We start from the raw sequence: 19,708 nt of genomic DNA, 5'->3' as shown, positions 1-19,708 counted from the left end.
AAGAAACAGGGACAGAGCTCACAGAAAAGCATAAGTTCATCTGCATGCAGTTAAAAAAGCTGTGTAAAAATAGCCACCCACCACCTCCAATCCACTGCACCAGCCTAACACTAACCTTTTTTATTGGTCGTGAAGTATTTGGAATCCGTCATGGTTCCAGCTCCTTAAAACACCTGAGAATAATAATAAAAAAAGAACAAGGAGTCAAACAAGTCAAACAGCATTCGGAGCTGACAACATACAGTTTGCAACACAGGAACTCAGAGGAAGGACGGTTGGTGAGTGCGTAATGTAAGAGAAGCAGCAAAGGCTGCACATCCACAGGCACGAGTTTCACCATCTCGGTTCTGCACCTGCTGCTGATGTTACTTGGCAAACCCAGGGATTTAAAGGGCGCAGATGAACCCCGTCAGTGAAAATACAACAGCCTGAGGCAGACAGGCTGGGAAAGCTGCGGTGCTCAGCCCAGCTTTTTAAACTGTCTATTTCAGAAGGGAAAAGGTGTTTTTTTAACGCTTTATAACCAGCAGATCTTGACATGTTCTGCAGCTGTCTTTCCCCTGGGTACACAATTTTATTTTCCAAAAAAGCATTGCACACTTAATATCTTGACTGGAAGCAAGAAGTCCATGTTTCAGACAAAGGAAACTGTCATCTCCCCCTAACGATACTTTCCAGCATTGCATCTTGATGGAAGGAACAATTAACCCCACTTGCAATACCCACCCCAAAGCCCTTTCATTTCTTTCCCTTCTTTTGTTCCTGGGAGATGCAAAGCAGGTGGGTCTTTTTTTTTTAAGAAAAAAAAAAAGCCATTATTTTTCAGTTCTTTCAGCCTTGAAATTGAAATCTTTCTCTGCCAAGATCTGACATCCCGCCCTGGACACGAACACAAGCTTATCATTTCAGGGCTAAGCTGCATTTTTGTGGACTGGACCAAAAAACGCTGCTGGGCCAGCAGGTGCTAGGCAGAGCTGTGAGAACGGCCTTACCAACACTCTTCTTGCTCCACAGAACCAAATTATTAATACCTTAGAATCCAGGGATTGCCCAAACATATGTGGCTATCCATCATTTTAGTCTTACAATTACCAGCTCCATAACAAACATGACTCAAACAATTTTCAAGTACTGGCTTAACAACAAGCAAAGAAGTGGCAGTTTTACTGTTTTTGATGAAAGTCTGCACAGCTGCTAAGAACCTATGACCCTAAAGCCATGCCAAAAAAAGGGGTTTCCTACCTCTTTCCCCCTTTTTCTATTTTTTTTGCCCAATTCCCCTTCTCCTGTACATCCTTCCACGACCTTAAATTCTACCAGCAAAGCAGCAAGTCATCTCTTCCCTAAACACCGCCTGTTTTGCCTCTGAACCTCGCAGGTCTTGCTGGCTCAGCAACAAAAGGACAAGCTCAGCTTTGAACTCCAAGACTCTGCCCAGCAGCACGACCAGCTTGTTGGTTCTTAACACTTTCCTTCCTCACCCCTTCGCCAACACCAACACCACCACCGTTCTTTTTTTCCCCTTCCCACCTGGATCAGTTTAACACCTCAGCAGCTAAATTCCCAGCAATTTCTACCCCCTTCGACACGCTCTACAGCAGAGCAATTGCGATCTTGTCCAACTGCCAAGCAAAGCAGATGAGAAACAACCTGTTGCTTCACCCAGTTCCCCAGAGCTCCTGTCTGCATGGTTGCTGTTTCATCCCAATTAGGCAGAATTACTGGGTTGGGTTTGATTGCTCTCCCTTTCTGCTCCTGACAAGCTGGAGAGCAAACTATGCCTGGGGACAGCTCTGGAAGTGCGTTCCTCCTGCGGGAGAGGTTTGCCCTCCTTCCGAAACAGAGGCTGGGTTGGGAAAGCCACACAAGCCACAACATCGCAATCTTTCCAGGAAAAAAAAAATCCCAGCATCACAAAAGAAGCAGCTGTTGTGGGTCTTGTTCCATAATTAAAAACACAGCCCATGTTCAGCTGCGATGTTATTGCTGACACATTCCTTCGGATTTGAGCCCAGCTTAAAAGATGACTTAAATGTTTTCCTCTGCGAGAGTTTCTGGCATGGTGCCACGCAACAGGCACTGAACACAGCCTCGCTGTTCTTTGTTTGCCTGTATGTGGATTTGTCAGGCTGGGTCATACCTCCCAGCTGAGCCAGTCTGATATTGTTTTAACAGGGGCCAGAGCAGCAGATTATAGAGAAAATTCATGAGAAAAAACAGCCCACCATACACAACATCTCAGCTGCATAAAGCTAAACAGAGGAGGAAATTTTGCTGAATTTCAGAGATGATCTTTAACCTCAAAATCAGGACATTTTGCTGTTTTTCTAACTTTAACTCACATGCTCAGAAACACGAATCCTAGAAACGCTCAGACTCAGCTAAGGCTAAGCACAGCACATGCATTTACAACCTGTTTTGATAGACATAAATAAGATCTGACTTAGGCCAAAAAGCAAACGACTGTATTCCAAATGCAACACAGGAGAAAGCTTTTTTTCTCATGAGCATACAGATTTTTGCCTCAGGTCTGTCAGAGCTTGCTTTGCACATTGTTCAGGGACACCTTGCAGCAGCACCGAGTATTATCTTATCCCCTGAGCAAACTCAGCAAGTCCCAGATGAAGGCCAAAAACAAAGTAGCCCAGGCATACAAATAGCAATGTTTTAAATAACTCAAGAAAATGCCAGCTTCTCATGCACAAATCTAAATTGAACAGAACCAAGATAAGTTACAACAACATCACGAATATCCTGGTATTTTTTAGGGGAAAATCTACATCAGATTGCTCCCTCCTTACTATCGTTCTGTGTCCAGCACCTGCTAAGGTGGAAACAGGTAAGAGGTGTTCATGGTGATGGCAAAAGGCTTCTGTTCCAACCCCAGCAAAAAAGAAGAGACAAGAGAAATTTCTCTGGAAGCTCTGGCGATGCTTAATGCTATAAGCATTGGCTTGACATTTAAATGTAGACTTAACCAAATATATGATTAAACGAAAAGAGTAAGGAACCCTCACAACCAGAAAAATGAGCCTACTCAGTCCAAAACGACACAGAAAAGCAGATCCTGCTCCTGACCAACACCTGCTCTGCCCCACGTGTGACTCCAATGACCGCCTGACCAGCTCCCCACCACCAATCTCAGAGGTGTCAACAGGAAGGCAGCAGATTAAAGGCCTCAGTATTGATCCAGGCTCCCAAGCATTGAAACAATCCAGTGTTGAACCCCTAAACCTCCAAGGCAATCCTCAGTTTAAGCTGCCTTACACTCCAGCTGGTGCCACCACCTCTTATCTGCACCTGTGCCACCTGCAAAGTAGCTGCACGACAGCCCAAGCGTGACTCAGGGCCATCAGAGCATCAGGAAACTAAACAGAGCAGCCGAACACGGGTGGTGGAGGGAAAGCAGCGCCTGAGCTTAGAAACCCACAGCCCTGACAGTACGTGCGAGGGGCAGGTAATTCATTTCCATTTTGGGAAGCAAACACCCCTTTGGTGCTCCCCACCCCTTTCTCAAATGCCCCGAGTTCCTATCAGCTCCTCCCTTCTCAGCACCCCCAGCCCTCACCCCTGCCCAGTCCCACCAGTTATCCCAGTAGCTCGTTCTGCTCATTCCCACCCCACCTCCCTTCCCCAGTCCCGCCGAGAGCCATCCCAGCCCACGCCCAGCACCCGCCCTCCCACCCCAGGCCTGCCCAGTGCCCCCCAGCCCCGTCCCCTCACCCCTCTACTGTCCCCCCAGCACCTCTGCACCCACATTCCCAGTCCTCCCAGGGACCCTCCATCCCCTCCCAGTACCTCACCAGTGACTCACTCCACCCTATTCCAGTGACCCTCGCCCCCTCCCATCCCAGTCCCTCCACCGGTGCCCCTCACCTCCCCCCAGCTTCCCCTGACAGCGCCCCCAGCCCCTCCCATTCCCCACCAGTGTCTCACCAGTGCCCCTCACCCCTCCCAGTGCCCCCCAGTCCCCCACCAGTGCCGCCCCCCTCTCCCAGTGACCCCACTCACGGCGCCGGGATGGACACACCGCTGTGGGGGCGGCGGCGGAACCGGAAGCGGAGAGGAAGGAACCGGGAGGACTCGCGAGAATAATCCCTCCCCCGCCTAGAGCCATAGAGAGGCGTGGGGGAGGAGACAGAGCGGCAGGCTGCTCTCCGGGGCGCGGCGGGGGCTCCCCCTGGCGGCCGGGCGGGGCGCGGCGCAGCCATGGCGGAGCTCGGCGCTCACCTCACGGCCGCCTCGGCCGGCGACGACCGACCCTCCATCTTCGAGGCGGTGGCCCAGGACAGCCTGATGGCCGCCGTGAAACCCGCCCTGCAGCACCTGGTCAAGGTAAAGGGCCTTGGGGAGGAGAGGAGGGGCCCGCGGCCGCCACTTCCCTGCAGGCCCGGGGGCAGCGGGACACTGAGGTGATTTGGGGCTTGGGGTGAATGTTCTGTGAGGAAACTGCCGCTGAGGGGGACCGTGGGGAGGCTGCACAGCCCGGTTCAGCACCAGGGTTTACCTCTAGCCTCGCTCACAAGCCAGTATAACAGTTTTGACCCACTCGGCTCACGTTATGAACTGGGGCATAATTTATAGCTACTGTAATTTAGCACATTACTCCACTTTCAGTTTGTTCTCTGTCCCCCTCCATAGGTTCTTGCTGAGTCTAACCCAGGCCGATACGGCTTCCTCTGGCGCTGGTTTGATGAGATCTACGTCCTTCTGGATTTGGTGCTCCAGCAGCACTACCTGGCCCGGTTCAGCGCCTCCTTTTCTGAAAACTTTTATAGCTTGAAGAGGATCCCCATAGGAGACTGCAAACAGCAACCTCTGGCCACTGCTGGCCTGCCCAAGAGGCAGCACTGGAAGTCTCTCCTCTTGCTGGTTCTCGTTCCTTACCTGAAAGGAAAACTAGAGAAAATGGTGTCCAGCCTGAGGGAAGAGGACGAATACTCCATCCACCCTCCATCATCGTCCTGGAAGCGCTTTTACCGAGCCTTCCTAGCTGCCTACCCCTTTGTAAACATGACCTGGGAGGGCTGGTTTCTTATCCAGCAACTGTGCTATATCCTCGGGAAAGCTCAGCATCACTCGCCCATGCTGCGGCTGGCTGGTGTTCGCCTGGTCAGGCTGACTGCAGAGGATATCCAGGCCCTGGAGGAGAAATTGGCTGAAGCCACCTCGAGTCGCACACACAGGTATGTCAGAACGTGGCTTAGCTGCTGCTTTTTAGAGAGTTCTGCTGCTTTTCTAGAGGGTTCCGTGGGTGTGTTAATTTGGAGGTGATGCTGCAAGTAAAATTGTCTTGTTCTCCAGAAATTCTTCAAGATGAAGTTTCTCTCTGGCAAAATGTGTTTCAAAAGGGTTTATCATTAGTGTAAATAAGGAAACAAGTAGCAGGGATAAGCTTCACAAGATTTTGTGGTAATAAAATTGCAAGGTTTGGGGGTCTTTTTTGGCACTCCAGCCTTTATCCTGTTCAGTCTTCATCTGCGCTTTTCTAACAAGGGAAGTAGACTGCAACAATATTGGCAAACTTGAAGCTTTTCTAAAATACAAAGAATCTGAAACATCCTAGCAGATGCCTCATTACAAACATGGGACACACACTGACCACCTTCCTTAGCATTAAGAAGCCGTATAAACCAGTGACTTACTCCCCAAGTCCTTTTTGCCTTGGTTTGCAGATGGCCAAGTGTGCAGTAGTAGCGATTTCTCCGCATTCTCTCTTTTACAGCATTAAAACACAAGTGCAGTCGGCAGTGAGGAAAGCGTTGGGTGGCATTGCCTTCTCCCTGTCCACCGGGCTGTCCGTCAGCGTGTTCTTTCTCCAGTTCCTGGACTGGTGGTACTCCTCTGAAAACCAAGAGACGATCAAATCTCTGACAGCGCTCCCAACTCCTCCGCCCCCCACGCACCTCGACGATGGGGCCAGCTCAGCTCTTTTACCCAAACTGAAGACCATGTGCCCTCTGTGCCGCAAAATTCGCGTGAACGCCACGGCCCTGTCCACCTCCGGCTTTGTGTTTTGCTACCGCTGCGTGTACAATTATGTAAAGGCTCACCAGCGCTGCCCGGTCACGGGCTACGCCACAGAGCTGCAGCACCTCGTCAAACTGTACTCTCCTGAGAGCTGAAAGGCCTTCCCAGCACTCTCCCGAGTGGCTGGGTAGCAGTGAGCCTAAATTTACCCCTTCTTACATCCCAGAGAAGAATTTCAACCACTACAGCTCATCAGGGAGCTCCAAAGCTCCTTTGAACATGGTGGTACATCAGAGCTTGGCTGCCTTTGTGAATTCTGGTAAGGTTCTCCTGCTTGTTTATTAGCTGCTTAAACATCCTGTGACAGTCTCAGAGGGATGGGACAGCCACAATCTGTCAGCTGTCATAAAAATGCCTTCAAAAAACAACAAAAAGGGAAGAAGCGTTGATTTGGATAAGAATGCAGATGTGAGGATCAAAGAGCATCCCTAGAAAAAGTCCTGCTTGAGGGCATGAGCCAGCAAATTAAAGAGGTCGGGAAAATTCTCCAGGCAAGTTATTGCTCCCTGAGCAGCTTCCCAGGCGCTCGAGCTGCCAGGACGAGCTCTGGCACCAGTACTTGGCCAAGGGGCACAAACAGATTAAACCTCTGCTCTGATCATGCTATTCTTCAATCTCCCTGCGTTTTCAGGCTACTCACCTTTAAATTGAGAACATCACACCCCTGATTCCCATCCATGGTTCTAAATTAAGACTTTTGACTCTTTAAAGGAACAAGGGGTGATGTGTACAAACAAGGATACAAGAGGGAGATTACAGTTTCTGCACAAAAGGAGAAAAATGAGAAACCAGAGTAAAGCGGCAACTATGCTGATTTATATGTTGATTTTTTTGAAAAAGATAAGTCTTTGTTATTATCTGCTTTTATAAAGCAAAATTCTCTCTTGATTGAGAACCTAACTTATTTTCTGAGGATTGGAAAAACACAGCTTGCTCCTCCAGGGGCTGTATTTGCATAAGAGGGACTAGACTAAAACTGTTTTCATCTTTGCAGATGATGATAACGGATATATGATTAGTATTTTGTAGGTTGGGAATCTTTAGTGTCTATATTTAACTACTACATTGCAATTATTCCAGTCCCAAACCATGTCACACATTCATAGCCTAAGAAAGCATCCTTTCATCGAACAGAGGAGAAAAGAAAATGTGTGTGATACTATGGCTGGTTATTGTTCGATACCTGGGTTTTCCCAATGGAAGGTTTTTTCCCCGACTCGGCTCTAGGGAGCAGCAGTTCGCTGCTCCAGACATCACAGTGACTTTGCTTATAGAATATGAAGAGCAAAGTTTGCTGCACAAAGTACAGTCTTTCCAGATTAAGAGATATGTTCTAACATTTAATTCACTGAACCAGTCATCTCATTCCCCCCCACTTCAGTTCCGCTTCAGAAGATAAAAATCTCTAATATCCTCCCTCACCTGTAAGCAAGATAGTAAGGTTATTGAATAAAGTGGAAAAATATAGTCATTTGCATCCTTCCAAAGATGCTCTGGAAAATGCCTACTGTAACAAATGAGATTTGTCCCCAGTGCTTGTGTCATTATCTCTATACAACTTCCAGACCCTTCTACCTGTGCCGCTATGAAATAATAATAAAAACTGTCTCATTTCTCCTTTCTCCGGTAGTTATGGGATCCATAGACACCTCTCTTCCTTTAGACAGCCAGTAAGAGCACACACATCTTAACTGGAAAATCACATCAAGGTGTGAGATTTTCTGAGATTTCAAATCACTTTTAACAAAGCTGGCTTTTGGCTGGATATTAATTCTCATCACTTGCTACATCCATTTTGCTTCATACACAGAGGTCATCATCCGTTGTGACAAACCAGCATCCAAGGTGCTCCACTGCTGCTGCACAGTCTTACAGTAACCTGTCCAAAGAGGTGGACACAGTCCTGGTTGTCCCTTTTGACTAAGGACTGGAGGATTTGACTGACAATTATTTCAGGACAGGTTTCTGTTCCTTTGATCCCTCCCATACTTCCCAAGTTACGTGTCTGTCGCTCAGAGGGAAGCTGGGCAGTGCTGGGACAGCGGACTGGCTGATGCTGACTCACCCATCAGCACTGCAGAACTCTTGGAGAAGTTCTGCGCCATCCTCCCCTCCAATCCAGAAGGATTCACTGAGTAGAACAACCAAGTTTCCTGCAGACACATTGCTCCAAGGCCTCTCCACCTCCTTCTCCCGGGGTTAACCACTCTCTCTCCAGCTGCCTTCTACTCCACCCTGTCCCCATCAAACTTAAGACTGCGCCAACTCCACAGCAGCTCTGAGACCTCCACAGAACCACCCACGTCTACACCTCACAGTCCTGAACAGCTGTAATTACTCTTCCGAATGTTAAATTGCTCTGTAATGCCCAGCTGACTAACAGGCATTAAGCCCACAGTGGTGACAGGCTCAGCATTACCTGCCAGGTTTTATCAATATTCTTGCAGATGGCTGCAGAACACCGACTTGGATTTGCTGCTTCTTCTAACCCTCCTGTCCTTAGCAGCCAAATACATACCTGTATTTGGTTTATTGTGAAAAACAAGAGCTATGAAACCGATCTGGGTTACACAAACATTCCTGTTTATCTGCTTTTTGACTGTAATAGTATTCTTAAAGCCACAATGGTCTAAAAATAGACAAGAAAAGGGTTTTTTTCAAGGAACACCATCTTTATTAAACCACCCTTTGGACTTGCACACTAATTTGTGACTTCTGTACAGTTATATATCATTATATATGCATTCAGGATGCTTTATTCTGTTGCTTAATACAATTATATCAACATTAACAGCAGCACTGGAGTTGCCAAATACTTTACTATCAGAACCTGACTTTGCCAGTAGCTTAAAAAGTGCTTAGTGAACCTAAGCCACATTTGCAGCTCATCTAGACACTCAAAAAAATTAGTGGATTAGCAACTGAATTGCTTTCCCTTATTCTTTAACAGAAGCCACATGGCTTCTCCTGTTAAGGGAAAACCACCGTAACTGGACTCCTACGTACACATTCCCCATGGAAGCTTCTTTTTCTACAGGAAGAGAGAAATGTAAAGGTGTCACCAAGACCTGGAAGAGAATAAAAACTAGATTAGAGAATAGCTCCATGTTTTTTCCTGTACTTGCTTGATAAGGCCCAGCCTTTTCCCCCTCACCCCCCAAAAGCGCCGCACTTCATCCAGAGCAGAGTACCAAAGGCAGGCCTGACATCACAACTCTCTTCCAAAAATACTCCTGCCTCTCTGCTGGCAGTCACTAGATGAGAATACAGCTGAACCAACTGCTAATGAGGAGTCTACTTTATGGAGTCTGCATTGCATTTATAGAGAACACACAGTGGCACAAGTATCTGGAGTTTCATGAGCCATGTCACAGACAATGAGAAAAAGAAACAAACAAAATACCAAGCTAGAAATTCCTCTCACTGCAAGCGCAGTACTAAACTCAGCATTGCAGCAAGTTCCAAACAAGCATTTGCACTACTCAATTTTCAAATCAAGGCTTTTGTTTTCTGCTGGTAATTGCTAAAAATTCTTAATATTTTTCAATATATTTTTGGGTGCATCAAAAAGTTTCAAGAAAAAGCAAAGCTCTTTATTGTAGATGAGCTTAGCCTAAATAAGCTCAGAGAGAAGATTACATGATCATGCCCTGGTCAGAGCAAAGACACAGAGTCTCAGCAATACCAGTTCAGACTATACTTCGCTCATCATTGCTTCGAGCAAATCTATTTCCATTCAATAAAGAGCTTGCTCCCAAGTCAGGAACTAGGTTTTGGGGTTTTTTTGTTGGGTTTTTTTTTCCTTGGAGTTAAAAACAAACACACACCTCCCTACCCTCAAGAAACACAGATTAACTTGGGTTCTGGGTTAATTCTTTTCAGGATTTCTGAGTCTTCTGATTTTCTGGCTTTCTACAGCACAGTTAGCAGTAAGTTGACACTGACCCTTGGAAGATAAGTCACAGGCGTGGCTGTGATAACCCTGAAAAAGTGAGGCCCTAGTTGCTGTTTCTACCTTCCTGTCCCCATCTCTGTCACATAGCAGCAGCAGGAGGCAGCACTATCCACCATCAACACAGAGTTAAGTCTCTCCACACACAGCTTGCGTTCAGCTGCGTGCATGACAAAGCCAAGTTGGTAGAGTAATGAGGGCAAAAGCTTTCTGTTTCCCCTTCCCAAACACCATTAGCTAAGACAGCAAACCCCTTTTTCCTCCTGACACACCTATACACGCTGCCAACCCACAAGGCAGGAGAGACTCCAAACAGCTGTTAAAGTTTTGGCTGATCTGCAAGCGTGCAACAGATAAAAGGAGCTGGTTTAAGTTTTATGCTCATCCATGAACCAAGTGTTCGGGGCTTTTTCTCCTTGTTACCTCCCACCGTTACAGATAACAAGGGGCTGAAGCACACTTAGCAGGGGAGCAAGGGAAGGGAGGAGGGTGACATGTCCAATAGAACCAAGCTGGAGTTCGGGAAGATGGGGTCATGAGTTGTGATTTCAAGAAGGTCAAGGAGAGCCAGTCCCATCCACAAACAAGAAGGGAAAAAACTGTCATACCTATAAACGCTGCTGAAGTCAGTGGCTCTCCAAGCGTCCAGAGGCCTGTTTTGATCTAACCCTTCCCTCATGCTACCCACTTGCACCCTATTTCCCATCCCCCCCCCAGTCCCCCTCCCAGATACTCCCATTCCTGTTCACCCAACTGCCCCAGCCCCCAATGCCCCACCATACCTCTACCCCAGCCCCCTGCATCCCCCCAGATAACCCTCCCCTGTCCTGCTCATCCCCTCAGGCCGGCTCGCCCCCCCTCAGTCAGACCCCCCTCAGCCCGTCCGCACCCCCCAGCTTCTCTGAGTCCGTCCCCCCACACTCCGGCCCCTCAGCGGCCCTACTTCGGTCTCCCCAGCCCCCCCTCACCCCTGCATTCCCCGGGCCCTCTCCCCCCGCACCCCCAGCGCACTCACGCAGGCCCAGCCGCTCTGGGGCGGAGCAACCCGCCTTTGTCCCACCCCCCGGTGGCCAACAACCAATGGCAGCGCGCAGCACTGCCGGAGAGGCTGGGTGGGCGCCAATAGGAAGGCGCGTTACTGGCGCGAGCGTTTCCCGCCCTGAGGCGGCCTGAGGGTGCGGGAGGGCCGGGCCCGGCCCAGCTCGGCGGGCGGTGCCGCGGCCGCGCTTGTTGGGCCGCGGGCACTGGGGCTGTTTCGCTTGGTCCCCTGTGTGTCCCCAGCGACACGGCGTGCTGAGCCGAGGCAAAAAGCGGTGATAAGTCACCGCCTCAAATGCAGTCCTGAGGGCCCGGCTCTCCCGGCTGCGTGTTGTGTAGCAACAGCTCCACACAACACAGGTGCAGCGTGATGGGTGTGGTATCCCCACAGAAACAACTAAGAAATAAAAAGGAGGAAATAAACAAACAAAAAAAAAAAGTGGGGGAAGTAAAAACATTGCGACAATTGAACACAAGGTGATCTGGAAGGAAAAGTATCATAGAATCACAGAATCATTTTGGTTGGAAGAGACCCTTAAGATCATAGAGTCCAACCATAAGCTAAACCTGGCACTAAACCGTGTCCCTAAGAACCTCCTGTAAACGTCTTTTAAACCCCTCCAGGGATGGCGACTCCACCGCTGCCCTGGGCAGCCTGTTCCAATGCCTGACAACCCTTTCTGTGAATAAATGTTTCCTCACATCCAATCTGATTTAATATGGAAATTAAAATGCTTGCTTGTTTAAGGCCAGACGGGTAAATTCCTCCTGTTGTTTTCAAGCAGTAGTTCGGTTTGCAGCACTTTGCAGGAAATTCCCGCGTGACACGCGTGCCTGTTCGGGAGATGAATTTCACATGGTTCTCCTGGGGAGGGGGTTCCTGACCCTGCCAGGGCCTTTCTGTGTGTGACCAAGAGGAGGATCTGATCTGAGGGGCAAAGACAGCCCTGTGACATTAAATACATAGGAAAACTCACAAGTTCCAGAAAAAAAAGAAGCTTTTTAACCCATCCATGCGCCTGGGGGTTTCATTCTGACCCTGCGCAGCCTCATAGAGGAGAAACCTGCCTGGAAGGTGGGGAAGTCTTCAGTAACTGGTGGTGGGCACCATTGCAAATTCAACTGGGAAAAACTGTGCTTTGTCATGGATAAAGAGAAGCCTGGGATACCAGCATGGAACCTGCAGGGAGATGAAGGGGAAGAAGACAGGAGATAAAGCAAGGAATGGGAGGTATTACACCAGCTCCTGCTAAGGAGGTGAGCAGCAGATTCTCTTTTACACAATATGGAATCAAAAGCTGAAACGCATTTTTACTTTGTACATGGAACTATAATCACGCCCACAGACTATGTTTCTATTTCCTTTCTGTTCTGCAAATTTCTGCAGTCTGGTGCTAGCTTGCATTTTTTACATGCTATTTCATTTTCTCTCATCTTCCTTCAAAAAAATACACAACTTTGTTGAGCAGATACCCAGCAAAAACTCGGTCACCGCTACGCAAGGCTTCTCTTTTAATGCTTCTTCTTTAAATTTTTCATTTTTTTAAATTGTCTCTTTCCTCTGATAGGCTTTGGCCACTGGAAAAGTGCCAGGGGGAGGGAAGTAATAGCTCTGGAGGGCGGGAATCCCAGCAAAAACTGGTTTTGGACTTTAGACTGAGCTACAAAGATCCAGTGAAGTCCTTGGACACAGGTGCTTCGTCACAGAGAAGGCGGCAAAACTGGCAGAGAAGTGAAACCAGGAAAAGAGTAGGTTTCGTTTCTCGATTCTCTCGAGGGGAGAGAACAAGCAACACACTATGGATGCTTTGTACTCCATTTCTGCTGCACATCGTTCTGGGGCTTAAATATTTAAGGATTTAAAATTGGTATTTCAAATATTGACATTTTAGCCCAGAGCTAGGAAGAAGAAGTGGGGTAAGTACTTTTCTCTGCCATACCAGGGGAATCTGGGATCTCTGCAGTCAGCCAGACTGTCCTGTTGCAACAAGCTAGATGGGGGGCTCATGGAACTGGATGGGAAAATTGCTCTAGTTAGTAGCAGAAATTAGCCCACACTAATGTCCTTGCTGCTTTAGTTGTACCATAACTCAAATCTATGAGGAGCAGAGCTACATTCCACAGCAGAATTAATGCGGAGGAGAGGTGGGAAGCTTGCCCTGCAGCTCTCTGGCTTCATATTTGGCCACACGGGAGGCAAATCTGTGCCACTGGAACCAAGCTGCGCTCCTGTCATAGGCGAGATCTTCTAGGCACACTCTCATTTCTTTCCAGGTGCTTTAGTACCACAGATGTGTTCTGTAGCATGGGGGCTGGATTTCATTTTAAGGAATTGGCTGAAATGTGATGCTGATGCAGTTGCCGCCATTTCCAAGAGGTTGCCTGCAGTCCGTGTGCCAAGTGGCAATCAGCCAAGATTCAGCCGCCTTACTAGCAAGCGTGGCCGAATAGAGCTGAAAGCAGAAGGGTCATTTGTTATTATTTATTGATTATTAATCGGTAAGATTACTGGATTCTTAAGATCAAGGTGAGGCTTAGCAGAAGCCTTTTCTGAGTCATTACAGCTGTGAGGAGGGGCCGCGCGGTCCAGGAATATGTGAGGGGATGGTGTTGAATGAAGTAACGAGCCTGGCTGTAGAGAAACTGAGGCTGCTGCTGTGTTAGGGACAGGTGGCAACAAGGTCCCTACAGCCCTCGTGCTCAAGGAGAGAAAAATAAACACCTGGGCACTGTGGACAAATTTGGGTTTTAAGCAAGCACGCTTTTTTTGGAAGTGGAGGAAAAGCCCTGTTGCTCTCATCTCTGTGACTCAGTATATTTATTGTTCAAAGGATGGCCACTGTTTAGCTAATGTTTTTTGAAGTCTTTGGAAGATTGACGTTTCAGCATAAATAGTAAGCAGTTTTTTTACAATTGTTTCAGGCCCAGGATGGCTTCTGAAGATGATCAACAGCAGAAAGTCTGGGTCGATTTAGAAACAAAGTATCCTGAAGTAGTTCTATGTGTTGGAAAAATATGTTTTGGTGAAAAAGCAAGAAAAAAGATGCCAAAAAATTCCAAACAAGATCAAAAATACACCCTTGCCCGTGCAGTGTGTGCTTTGCTGAACTCTGGAGGAGGTGTCATAAAAGCAGAGATTGAAAATGAAACCTACAACTTAGAGAGAGGTAATATTGGACCAGATTTAGAAGAGATTTTACGGTCTCTTATTTCGTTTCCAGACTGGAGAGAATACCTGGACTTTGAACAGCGAGATAATTACCTTCTGATTTTTGTTAAAACCTGGAGCAGTAAAAACACAGCCTCCACAAGTACAAAGCCGCGTATCTGTAGCCTGAGTACTGGGTTGTACACGAAAGGTATTTCTTCTCTCTACCATGTGAGCACTAAAGAAGCATTTCCATTCCTTGAAAGAAAGCAAGATAAAGCCAGGAGAGAAAGTAGCTCAGAACCACTTGCTAAAATCAGGAAGATAATGGCTGTTGAAGGAGACATGAATATTATAAACAACACTGTTGCCACGTTCTTTAATAGGGACCAACTACGACATGGAGAGAGATTGACTTTCACAGAGTCAGGACACGTGGAATTCAAGCACTATTCAACTGACAACTTTTTGACTCGTGTCAAAGAGATATTGCCGCAGTATATCACTGGATTTGCAAACACAGCCGGCGGGTATTTATGGATTGGTGTGGATGATGACGGCACAGTGCAGGGATTCAGCAGTGGTGATGAGGACCTTGAAGAACTAAGTCTCCTAATCAATTCCATTCGAAATAAACTAACCCTCTTCCATTTCTGTGGGATAGAATATGAACACTACATAATGTACGAACACAAAATCTTCAAAGTGTATCGCGAAGCTGGAGATCACTGTGGCTATGTCTGTGCTGTGAAGATTCAGCCATTTACTTGCGTTGCGTTTGCCGAAGACCCAGACTCATGGCTGGTGGAAGGCAGCAGCGTCAGGAGACTGAAAGCGAACGAGTGGGCTGAGTGGATGACCGCTGCTGATCCGGGTCCAACAGAGCAGGACAATCCCTTTCCATTTTTGATATTTCCTTTTATCTTCTTGCTCCTGACCAGGCAGTATTGTGTGCCTTAGATAGTCTTTACCTGCTTTTCAGTGTTCTTTGGGGGCCTGACCAGACCAAACCATTTGACTGCTTCAGGTCCTTGCTAAATACTTGTCTCTCTGCTGTTTACATTCCTTACTGTTCACTTCTGGCTGCAGCAGGTCCTGGTGACTGGCAGCTCATTAATGCCAACGTTAGTGCCTGCTTTTGCAGCGTGAACTCTCCATGCCTCCAGCTGACTGCTTTTGAGGTTAAACCTCAGTGCACATGTTTTTATACATAATTGCCGTAGTCCATGCCAATTGCTGTTTTCCTTTGAGCTTAATCTGTGCTTTCCCTCCTGCTTTTTAGGGGCATTCTCCATGGCTGCTGCTGGTCTGGTAAGCTGAGAGCTATGGATGGATAAACCATTCATTGGCCACTTCTTGGGCAGTGAAAGTGGTATCACTAACAGAGAGAGAGCTCACAACAGCAGCTAATGAGATAAGGAAACTAAGAGCAGCTCCACAGTCCCTGACCTGAGCCTGTTCTGTTGCTGGTGAGCTGCTGTCCATGGGAGTTGCAAAGTTTCTGTCTATGCCTTGCATTTGTTGTTTTAAAGAAGAACAAAAGATTTAAAACCAGCATGAGGACAGCTTGTGGCTCCTGGACTAAGGAACAGCAAATGCATTTGCTATATCACAAGTCTTTAATTTTTTTTTTTCCAGATCTTTCAAATTTTTCTGAAACCTTTAGGCTGGAGCTCAGTCTGACAGAGGGGCCACCTCTTGCCAAGCCAGTTTATTCACACCAGGGCCTTGAGAGTGTTGATGATCTTTGTAAGCAACTGTTTCCAGGTAGGTTTGCACATTGCTTTCACTCTTTGTTAGGTTTACAACATGAATCTCAAGGTCATGGTCAAGGTCAAAGATAATTTTGAAGATATTCTTTAAACAGGTGAAGGAAATGGAAATAGTTTGCAGGTCTGACAGCAACATTGCACTCAAATGCCTAATGACCCCCTTCCCCAAGGACTGATCTTATGCCAGCTATTGCTGTGTGTAGATAAGGGAGCTCAGCTAGCTGAACATCTCTGGGAACCGAGCACAGCCATGCCAACATCTTTCTGCAATCTGGTGAAAAATGGGAAGGACGGGAGGAGAAGGTCACTTTGAATCAGCCCAATGTAAATACATAAAGAGCCTGGGGCTGAGACCAGAGTGGAGAGTCTGCTGCCGGTTACATCCAACATTTCTGTGGCATTGCAAGATCAGCCAGGTGCCGAGGGGCTTTTTATTGAGCCCTTATTGCTGCTTTGTTTACTCGCTAGGTCTCCTAAACAAAGTTAGCAACAGCTGGTCATGTGTTGGTGTCTTTAGCAAAGAGACTAAGGCATGGGTAGGAAATGAGGATTGAGTTCCCTGAGGAAGTAGTCTTTGCAAAAGAATCTGGAAATGCGTGGCGTGGTTAAAGGAAATTTTGAAGAAGCACAAAAGGTATTTCAGGCAGCTATGGTCTGTATTTGTAGCCTTTCACCAATATTAATTTCCATAAAATCATTTCAGAGGGCTGGATTTGCATGTTTTGTACTAACACTAACCATTTCTCCTGCTTTGCCTTGTTAGTGGAATCCGACCACATAATATGCACTCCAGAAAAACTCACTGAAGATCTCCTCCAAGAGCATCAAGAATTAGATATTTTAATGAAAAATCAGTTGAAGCAGCTTTCTGAGGGAGTTCTGATATTTTCCAGAAGCTGGGCTGTTGAGATTGGCTTGCCAGAAAACAAAGACATAATTTGTGATGTTCTTCTAATAGCCAAAGGCAGGCCACCTATCCTCTATACAATCTGTAAGCGCCCTATCTCAAAGGATTTATTTGAATACTCAAGACGCATAGCCTGGAAGGTGAAGGAGAAATTAGTGAACACTGGGGGCTATAGTCACAAATTGTGTGTAATACCAAAACTGCTGACTTTGCCTTCCACAATTAATGGTGAAAAAGAATGGGATCTGAATATTGAACAAATGTATCCCCAAAACTACAGCCTAATCACCAGTGACAACATGAAGGATCTCTTATGTGCTCTCACAGTAGCTCTGCTGTCTTTCAAGTCCTTTTTAAGTGACCATGTTGGCTCTGAGTTTTTGAACCTCTTGACCATACAACAATACCAGGTGCTGTCCGAAAATCTTCACAAAAGCAAGAAGCTGTTTGTTTATGGTCTACCAGGAACAGGCAAAACTATAGTGGCCCTGAAGATCATAGACAAAATAAGAACAATGCTGCAGTGCGCACAAAATGAAGTTCTTTATGTATGTGAGAACCAGCCTCTCAGAGATTTTGTGCGGTAAGTATTCTCCGGTTATTAATTTCAAGATTCTGTTACTTCACGAGCATTTTTAAGTAGCTGAGTATAGATCAGTATATTTGGTATGCTATTTGGTCCACCACCGTTGCAGTGTTTGAAGTTGGGATGCATTTTTATTAAGGCTCAAATTCTTTTCTCAGCATCCTGGGCATCTGCTAATAGAAATGACTTCCATATCATGGGCATTCACTTTGTTCTGATCAAGCAAAACCAGTAGTTTGTAATGCAGAGATTGGTTTTAATCTACTTGTATCTTTTCTGTAGGCAGAAAAACATTTGCCAAGCTGTGACGAGAGTAACCTTTTTGAAGGCAAACTTTAATGGTGTGAAGCACATAATAATGGATGAAGCGCAGAATTTCCGAGCTGAGAAGGGTGATTGGTATATGAAGGCCTGGACTCTGACTTCATCCCCAGATCTCCCTGAGCCTGGCTTTTTCTGGATTTTCTTGGACTACTTACAGAAAAGTCACTGCTTCTCAACTGGTCTTCCAGAAGAAAAATGGCATGATCCTGTCGAGACACTGACCAAAGTGGTTCGTAATGCAAACAGTATCTATAGCTTTCTAAAATACCAGATGGAAATGATTGTAGAGGACCCTACCCTAGATATTCCCAACCGACGTTTGAAAAACTTGTTATGCAGAGCCACGTGTGCTCATGCTGTGCAAGGCCGTATTAAAATAGCAAGCAAACTAGATAGAAAAGAAATAGCAAAACATGTGGCAAAACATTGTTATATGTACCTTAAAAAGGGTTACAGCAAGAAAGATATTGCTATTCTGTGCTACAGCGATGAAGTAGTAAACATATACCGTGAAATACTAGCATCAGAAATGCAAAAGTTAAATATAGATTTAAGGAAAATGGAGGGAGGCATAGCACAGCATGCTATTATTGACAGTGTCCGTCGTTTCTCTGGCTTAGAAAGAAGCATTGTATTTGGTATTATTCCTCCAGACTTTCCATTTCACAGAGAAATCTTTAAAAATATATTGGTCTGTGTAGCATCCAGAGCTAATTTAAATCTACACTTGTTATTTAGTAACTGAGAACAGGCAACCACCTTGGATCCCAACATGACACTGATAGGTAAACAGTTATGTATTTTTGAAATTATTTTATTCTGTATCTGAAGTCAAAGGATTTCCTTTGTAACGGCTGGTCCTCTCTAAAAGCCCAGATATTCTTGGGAAGCCTCTACAGTCCATCTTAAATCAAATGGTTTTAATGGTGCGTTGCCAAGTGAAAGCCACTATGCCAAGGCTGGAAAACTTTCTGGCTTCCCCAGCTCTCTCCTGTACTCATCATACTGCTCAGAAGTTAAAAAACATCCTTTTTTTTTTTTTTTTTTTTTAAAGACAGCCTCTATTCAGGTATCTAGGAAAGTAAAAATGAGGCCTTCTACCCATCTTTTAGCTAAGAAAAATACAAATAAATGGCTTTTACAAAAGTGGTTTCCCTACTTGTTGATGAGTTTTTTCAGGACTTTGGTCATCTGAATGTGACCAACCCAGTGTTTCGAAGATAGTCATTGTGTATTGTAAGCCAGGCATGTAGAAAACAGCAGGAGGAGAGAAACTCCCTAATGCAGGTGCAGGGAGGAAAGCACCCAGTTCTGTATAACCGCAACTATGTAACTGCAAGTCGCATCCTGAACCATTTGCTTCTGCCAAATGGATAAGATCACTACCGCTTGCTCTTGCCAAAAAGACAAGATTCTGCTCTCTCGTGATTGATAATAGTAACTGAGTAATGCTCTTCCTTGTTTAAATAGAAACATAGATGTATTACGTAATCCTGTAAATTGTAACATATAGTGCATAATTGTGTTGAAGAGGTATAAATACTTCTGTGTGACTAATAATAAATTGGCTCATGATGATCATATTGATCGTGTTGTGAAGTCCGCTCATACCCTCGCGTCACCTACTTGATTTCAGCAACAGTCAGTATGAGCTGGAAGAACCCAATTGCTCCAAAGAAGAGCTTTAGTAGCAGAAGAAAAACTTTGCATAACCACCCTTAGATACTAATGGCGTTTTTGTCTTGGTTTCAGACATGCTGGTTAGATAAAATTCTCTGTGTGGAGTTAGATGCAAAGTACTTTTGAAAGACAGATCCAAAATTCCTGAAACTGGGTATCCAAAATTGAAGAGTGGTTGAAAATAAATCATAGTGTGGTTCATTTGGTTTGGAAGAGCAGTCTGATATCCTCCTAGTGAGATTATAAAGCACCAGTGTTATGTGATGACCAG

General features: G+C 46.1%; 3 protein-coding genes and 1 non-coding gene across 8 annotated transcripts in view; 2 read left to right on the top strand and 2 right to left on the bottom strand.

Moving 5' to 3' along the window:
* The window catches only part of AP2B1 (adaptor related protein complex 2 subunit beta 1), a 75,476-nt gene extending 71,405 nt beyond the window's left edge, over window positions 1-4,071 (bottom strand). For both annotated transcript variants that reach the window (XM_065647285.1, XM_065647286.1), the window contains exons 1-2: window positions 4,012-4,071; window positions 116-173 (exon numbers count right to left, since the gene is read on the bottom strand). In XM_065647285.1, coding sequence (XP_065503357.1) covers window positions 116-152 — 37 coding nt within the window. In that variant the 5' untranslated portion in view covers window positions 153-173; window positions 4,012-4,071. The remainder of the gene's footprint in view (window positions 1-115; window positions 174-4,011) is intronic.
* Window positions 4,072-4,136: 65 nt separating this feature from the next.
* Window positions 4,137-8,931, top strand: PEX12 (peroxisomal biogenesis factor 12). 2 transcript variants are annotated; one of them, XR_010607146.1, is made up of 4 exons: window positions 4,137-4,335; window positions 4,642-5,186; window positions 5,726-6,289; window positions 7,841-8,931. XR_010607146.1 is itself a non-coding variant. In XM_065647106.1 (3 exons), exons 1-3 carry the CDS (start codon window positions 4,210-4,212, stop codon window positions 6,123-6,125), a joined length of 1,071 nt encoding a protein of 356 aa, XP_065503178.1. In that variant the 5' UTR covers window positions 4,137-4,209; the 3' UTR covers window positions 6,126-8,931. The 2 variants fall into 2 exon arrangements, 1 of the variants encoding a protein (XP_065503178.1); XM_065647106.1 differs by having other exon boundaries at window positions 5,726-8,931.
* A 718-nt stretch (window positions 8,932-9,649) lies between these two features.
* On the bottom strand, window positions 9,650-9,747 carry LOC135995889 (Z30 small nucleolar RNA). Its single transcript, XR_010607199.1, has one exon. It is a non-coding gene; the product is annotated as a Z30 small nucleolar RNA (small nucleolar RNA).
* Window positions 9,748-12,178: 2,431 nt separating this feature from the next.
* On the top strand, window positions 12,179-19,340 carry LOC135995639 (schlafen family member 9-like). Of its 3 annotated transcripts, none has more exons than XM_065647104.1 (5): window positions 12,179-12,277; window positions 13,943-15,042; window positions 15,807-15,935; window positions 16,704-17,430; window positions 17,716-19,340. In XM_065647104.1, the coding sequence occupies exons 2-5, from the start codon at window positions 13,950-13,952 to the stop codon at window positions 18,500-18,502; spliced, it is 2,736 nt and encodes a 911-aa protein (XP_065503176.1). In that variant the 5' UTR covers window positions 12,179-12,277; window positions 13,943-13,949; the 3' UTR covers window positions 18,503-19,340. The 3 variants fall into 3 exon arrangements, with proteins under 3 accessions (XP_065503176.1, XP_065503175.1, XP_065503174.1); XM_065647103.1 differs by lacking the exon at window positions 12,179-12,277 and adding an exon at window positions 12,684-12,769; XM_065647102.1 differs by lacking the exon at window positions 12,179-12,277 and adding an exon at window positions 12,700-12,937.
* Window positions 19,341-19,708: the final 368 nt, after the last annotated feature.

The sequence above is a fragment of the Caloenas nicobarica genome, chromosome 17 (genome assembly GCF_036013445.1).
Source record: "Caloenas nicobarica isolate bCalNic1 chromosome 17, bCalNic1.hap1, whole genome shotgun sequence".
Taxonomy (NCBI): Eukaryota; Metazoa; Chordata; class Aves; order Columbiformes; family Columbidae; genus Caloenas; species Caloenas nicobarica.
This window is presented reverse-complemented; position numbering and strand designations above follow the sequence as displayed.